Source organism: Crocuta crocuta, unplaced genomic scaffold, assembly GCF_008692635.1.
Source record: "Crocuta crocuta isolate KB4526 unplaced genomic scaffold, BGI_CrCroc_1.0 scaffold520, whole genome shotgun sequence".
NCBI classification, from domain to species: Eukaryota; Metazoa; Chordata; class Mammalia; order Carnivora; family Hyaenidae; genus Crocuta; species Crocuta crocuta.
Genome location: NW_027532009.1, coordinates 265908 through 272751, shown reverse-complemented (window position 1 = coordinate 272751; position 6844 = coordinate 265908). Strand labels below are relative to the sequence as shown.

Genomic DNA, 6844 nt, shown 5'->3' with positions numbered 1-6844 from the left:
TCACTTTTGGTGTTTTCTGTTTTGGTTTGTCTTTTCTCCCTTCAGAAAGTCCCCCTTAAAATCCCTTGAAGGGCTGGCTTAGTGGTCATCAGCTCCTTTAGCTTTTGTTTGTCTGGGAGCTTTTTATCTCTCCTATTTTGAATGACAGCTTTGCTGAATAAAGAATTATTGGCTGCATATTGTTCCAGTTCAGCACATTGAATATATCCTGCCCCTTCTTACTGGCCTGCCACGTTTCTGTGGATAGGTCTGCCGCAAACTTGATCTGTCTTCCCTTGTAGGTTAAGGACTTTTTTTCCCTTGCTGCTTTCTTTTTTTTTTTTTTTTAATTTTTTTTTAATGTTTTTTATTTATTTCTAGGAGAGAGATAGAGACAGCATGAGCAAGGGAGGGTCAGAGAGAGAGAGAGTCACAGACTGAAACAGGCTCCAGGCTCTGAGCTGGCAGTCAGCACAGAGCCCGACGCGGGGCTCGAACCCACGAACCGCGAGATCATGACCCAAGCGAAAGTCGGACGCTTAACCGACTAAGCCACCCAGGCGCCCCTCCCTTGCTGCTTTCATGATTCTTTCCTTGTCTGTGTATTTTGTGAATTTGACTCTGATATGCCTTGTTGATGGTCAGTTTTTGTTGAATCTAATGGGGGTCTCTGTACTTCTCCAGATTAGGAAAGGTTTCCGCTATGATTTACTCACATAAACCCCTTTTTCGGTCTCTTCTGGGACACCTAATGATTCCGATGCTATTGCTTTTTAATGAGTCACTGAGTTCTCTAATTCTTATATCGTGCTCTTTTGCTTCAGTTTTCCTCTTTTTTCTGCTTTATTATTCTCCATAATTTTGTGTTCTATATTGCTGATTTGCTACTCTGCTTAATCCACTCCTGCCAACATGGAATCCATTGGAGATTGCATCTCAGTTAAAGCATTTTCAATTTCATCCTGACCACTTTTTACTTCTTTTATTTCTTAAGAAAGGAATTCTATGCTTTATTCAACCCCAGCTAGTATTCTTATTCTCATGGTTATAAGTTCTAATTCTGATATCTTGCTTATATCTATGTTGATTAAGTACCTGGCTTTTATTTCTTCCCGTAATTTCTTTTGGGGTGTATCTCTTCATTTTGTCATTTTAGAAGAAGAAAAGAACTAATAAAATAAAACAATTAAAATTAAAAAATTAAAACAACACAAAAAATCTCATAAAATAAGCTAGATTGTTAGTGTGTTTTGGTCTGGTTGTTGAAAGAAGCTTGATAGAATAGAGAAGAAAAGGAGAGAATAGAAAAGAAAAAAGAAATAAAACATTTAACAATTTAAAAATATTTATATAATAAAATAGAATAAGATGAGATGAAAAAAGTAAAACAGAATTTGAAAAATTACAAAAAAATAAAATACAGAAAAAATAAAAAATGTTTTTTAAGAAAACAAATCAAAAATGTTTCTTCTCATTCTGTATTCAAGAATAAGAAGAGAAAACAAAAAGAAAAAAAGTAGGTGGACGAGTGAACAAAATAAAATTTGCATGAATTTACATCCAATTTCCCCTATATGTCAAACTACGAAGCATTTTATTGTCCTTACACTATGCAGTCAGAGAGACTTGTGGTGGTCCTTTAAGTCTTGGTTGGCGCAGTTGGACAGGGCTTTGTGTAATGACTACGTTCTCCACTAGGTGATTCTGCTTAGTTTACTGGGATGGATCAGTGTTTTGTGTGTGGAGGCACGTCTATGTGTAGGAGAAGTGAAAATGGCAGCACCCAGCTTTCCCCGTCTCTGGCACAGGAATATTGGACTCTCACCTACTGGCAATCAAACACCCCTCTTTTGTCTCTGGCTTCTGTCTACAACCCACTTGTACACTATCCCTGTCCATGTCTAAGCCATCAGCATACCTGTAGCACCTCCTTCCCAAATTTTATCTCAGATGGGGTTGGAATTACAGACTCATTTCTGATAACCCTGTGCCTTGGATCCACTGGGACCATCTGGAGGAAGGTCTCGCCAAGCAATGGCCAGGTGCTGGCTTGCTCTCAGGAACATTTGTGTGATCACGCTGCTGCAGAGCCTCAGAGATTGTGGCCATGTTCTGGCTTGTTCCAGAGAATGTTCTTGCAATCACGTGGCAGCAGAAGTTCAAGGATTATGGTAAATCACAAGGCAGACCAGGTGCCAGGTTTCACTACACTCTGGAAACTTTGTCGCAATACCACCCAACATGACCGTTCTCCGGAGTCCACTAGGATCTTTCCTTTGGAGAGGCTATATGGCCTCTACCAAATGCCTTCCTAACATGGGAACCACTGCTCCGCGTGTGGCCAGCAGACCCGTTGGTCCTTGCTGCCTGCTCTTGGGTAACCACCCTTCCTCCCCACCAGAGCACTGCCAGGCACTGAGCTGCAGAATTTTCAACTCTGCTTTCCCCTGTTTATTGAGTCCTACTGGTATTGAAACCCTCTACTTTCTCTTTTCTCCTTTCTTCCTTTCTGTTCAGTCACTTTTGGGTGTATCCATTCTTTCTTTTTCTCACCAGGCACTTTTGGGGACTTTTCCTGTACTTCCCACCCCTTTTCCCTGTCCTCTCTCCACAAAAACTTCTCCCTACCCTCTGTGGCTTCTCTCTCCCCTAGTTCACCTCTCTGTGTCACATACCTGCCAAGTTCAGTGCTCAAGTTATGCAGATTGTGGTGTTAATCCTCAGGTCAATTTTCTAGGTATCTAAATGATTTGGTGTTGATCTAGCTGTATTTCAGGAATGAGAGAAGCCAAAAACTTCGATGTTCCTCTGTCATCTTGTTTCCTCTTCTCTATCCTTTACTTTTTATGAGTATCTCTCTTTAGAACACACATTTTATAAACTATAAATCAAGTTCTTTATCTAGCCTGTTAAATTCTGCCATTATTTGCTGTTGGTGTTTTAAGTCTATTCCTATTTAATTAAATGTCTGATTCGTATTTTAAATATACCTGATTACTATTATCCCTTCATCCTGATTGCTACTGCTATTGTTCCTCATTTTATCGTTTCCTGCCTTCTGTTTTTCTTTTTCTCCTTCCTTCCTTCCTTCCTTCCTTCCTTCCTTTCTTCTTCTTCTTCTTCTTCTTCTTCTTCTTCTTCTTCTTCTTCTTCTTCTTCTTCGGTTGATGACACATTAATTTAGTGTTCCCTTTCCTTTTTTCCACATACTGTCACTGTTCATTGATACTTCGTACTTGCTTCTTCTTCCCGCTAAAACTGCCATAAAGTTTATAGTGTTCACTTCTTGCTCCTGCTTACACTTCCTGTTTCTATTTCTTATTTTACACATATAATAATTATCAGTCAAGTTTTATCATGTTTCTTTTATTGAACATTAGAGAATTCTATGCTCTTTATGTGTATACTTACTTTCTTGTTTTTTAGATAACATGATAAAATGAAAGCATAATCTTTCATTTCTGGTGCTTTTTGCTCTAATTATTTAATACAAATTTTCTTTTGGAATAATTTCCCATCAGCTTGAAGATATCCTTTAATATTTTCTGTCATCTACATATACTTGTGACAAATTATTTCTTTGTTTGTTTTATTTTAATCTGGAACATACTTATTTTATCATAATTTTTTAGAATATGGATGTTTGTCTTTGTTTTTTGTTTTTATTTTTTCAACCTGTAAAATGCATTTTTCTGTTGTTTTCTGCCTACCAGTTTTTCATGAAAACTCAGTGATTACTTTTAGCCATTTCTTTCAGTATTCAATGTGTTCTTTGCAAATTTTATCTTTAGGGCAGGCTTACAGCAGTTTGACTAGTACATGTCTAGATGCTCTTAACTTTGTAATGATTTCATTGAGATTTGCTAACCTTTGTTTATTTTTCTGGAAATCTATCACCTTAAAACTCTGAACTGGGAGTTAAATAACTGACTATTGTTTCATATTTTTTCTCAAAATGTGTTTCCACTCAGGGAATATAAATATTCAAGGAATAAAGAATGTCATATTGTAATAGGTCTCCCTTTGGAGCTACTCATCTTTCTCTCATTGTTTTCCTTCTCTTTCTCAGTTTAGATAATTCATATGAATCTACCTTCATGTTCAATTTCCCATTTTTCTACTACCTCTAGTCAGCTGTCTAGAAGTATAGAAAAGATCCTGGATATTGTATAAGTACCATTTTTTCTAAAGCAGAAATTCTCGTATTACCATTCACCAAATTCATATTTCCTGGCTTGTGAAATATATTGTTCTCTTTTCCGAGACAAATCCATATCTGAAATTTGCTCCTTTTGTTTACTTCTTCTTCAATTATCATATCTTGTTGCAGTCTATCAGTTATTATAAATGTCATACATATTCCTGAATAAGAGTAAGACTAATTATAAAACACTTGGCTTAAAGAAAGTGTCACATATATATCTTTAAGTACTTCATTTAGAAGATTTGCATAGCAATGACACAAATAAAATTGTACTGAAATGAAGAATAAAGCAAAATTAATAGCATCTATTTTTGCAAAGTAAGATAGAGTTTAAGCCTATATTAAAATATTTCAAATTCTATTCCAAAGTGGAGTTCCTCTCTTTGTATGTGTTTGTTGAGTACAAAAATGGTCTAAAAACTTTATTTTGCACAATCCAAACAGATGAACCGAAATACACATATTTAGATAATATATATGCTTCTAACTGATATCTGAAATAGAATTTTTAGTGAACAGTATACTACTACTTCTATTATTCTTACCCATCACTACCTTCTATTACTACCTAAAATGAAATTTTTAATTATTGCAACAAAATCTTCAAAATATAACATGCACATGAAACCTGTATATTTGGTTATCAAATTAAAATAATTTCATAGCATACATCTTTGTTCATTACATACATCATGGGGTTTGCTGGAATCATGGATGTAGCTGAGTATCCCAGTAGTAATCTGGATCTCACAGATTGTGTCACTTGGACCTCATTCCCTTGAGGAGGTTGTGGCCCTTGGCTAAGCTGTCCTTCAGTGCAGCTTTCATGGTTTCATTCCGTAGGCTGAAGATGAAGGGATTCAGGAGGGGTGTGATAACACTAGAGAGGATAAAGAGGATCTTGTTGAGATGCAAGCTGCTCTTCTGGGAAGGGCGGACATACACAAAAATGGAGGTCCCATAGCCCATGGAAACCACAGTAAAGTGAGAGGCACAGGTGGCAAAGGCTTTGCGTTGACCTTGGCCTGAGGGTATTTTCAGAATGGTGGAAATTATATAAAGATAGGAGACCACCGTGAGGGAGAGAGAGCTGATGAGCAGGACAAGGGAGCTGAGGAAGTCCAACAGTTCAATGATGAGGATGTCAGCACAGGCCAAGTGGAGGAGGGGGCCACTGTCACAGAAAAAGTGATCAATCACATTGGGGCCACAGTATGGCAGTCCCGCCTTAAGAACAGTGGACGGGAGAATGAGGAGAAAACCACCCACCCAGGAGAGGATAACAAGACGTACACACAGTGAGCTGGTCATAATCACCGGGTACTGAAGGGGGCTGCAAATGGCCACATAGCGATCATAAGACATGACTGCAAAAAGGATAAACTCAGTACATCCAGAGAGGAAGTATAAATAGGACTGGGTGAAGCATCCACCAAAAGAAATGCTCATTCTGTCTGACAGGAAGCCTGCCAGCATCTTGGGAACGGCACAGGTTGTGGTTAATACTTCACTGAAAGAGAGATTGCTGAGGAAAAAATACATGGGTGAGTGAAGCCTGTAATCCATGAGAATCAGGGCAATAATTAGGCTGTTTCCAAGGACTGTCACCAAGTAGGCCAATGAGAAAATAAAAAACAGGAGACCCCCAAGAGCTCTGGTGGTTGGTATTCCCACAAGAATAAACTCAGTCAACAACGTCCAATTCCTTCTTTCCATGTTTATGTCTCTTTTTACTGTAAAGAGAGTTATAGCATAGAAAAAAAGAATGGTGAATCATTCATTAAATTAAGAAATATAGGAGAAATTTAAAATAAAAATTTAGATACTTTTTCTAGCAAAATTGAGAAAACATTTTATATTATGTTTGGGTATACCGTATCCTACAAAAATTCAGTTGACGAGATATGAAAATCAATTTTAATATCTCCATCTCTCCTTTGTATATTCTATAACACTTTGGTGAGGTATATTAAATATATAATTACAACTATATATTTTATCAATAAGAACTTTGTCCAGTAAGTGTTCTGATAAAATACACCAATGATTGCTTAGTTGGTATTGTAAATATAACAGCAATTTTCATCCAATGTTTCCCTTAGGGAGACTGGGCTGTCTAGATATTAAAAATGCACACAGAGAGAGTACAAACGCCAGCTTCAAGTCAATGGTGCAGCTAGGTTTCAAGAGCCACATTGACATTGGGTACACGTGGCAGCCACATTTCCTCACTTGAGATTCTAGCACTCAAATGGCCAATAAGACAGGAAAAAAAATGAATTAGCTTATTCTCCTTTGTAAATTAAATTGGTTTTTAATTTTCTATTTAAATTCCTGATATCTCTATAGATTTCAACTTATCATTCCTTTCTAGTCCTATTTTGATTACATTGTACTGAATTCTATTGAGATGAATCTTTTCTTGAAATTTTTCCTTGTGTAAACTATGCAAATAACATATTATTATTTGCAAAAGTGTTGATAAGTTTTCAATTATGTTTTTGAAATGCTATATTTGAGGGGACAAGACAATGATTAAAGACGTGTCTGAATTAGTTACAGAAAAGAAAGACTTACTATGACTTGGCAGAAAAAGTACATAAAGAATCCTCATGTCTGAGAAATAATCTTATAAAAACCAAGCACAATAATACAATTACA

The 6844-nt window shown here is 36.7% G+C and overlaps 1 protein-coding gene across 1 annotated transcript; it reads right to left on the bottom strand.

Annotated features, from left to right (window-relative positions):
• Positions 1 to 4942: 4942 nt before the first annotated feature.
• LOC144241384 (olfactory receptor 6J1-like) lies at positions 4943 to 5548 on the bottom strand. Its single transcript, XM_077775945.1, has one exon. The coding sequence runs from the start codon at positions 5546 to 5548 to the stop codon at positions 4943 to 4945; it is 606 nt and encodes a 201-aa protein (XP_077632071.1).
• Positions 5549 to 6844: the final 1296 nt, after the last annotated feature.

Excerpts from the sequence above, each read along its gene's own strand:
- LOC144241384 (XM_077775945.1), bottom strand. The coding sequence starts at position 5,548 with ATGTCTTATGATCGCTATGTGGCCATTTGCAGCCCCCTTCAGTACCCG.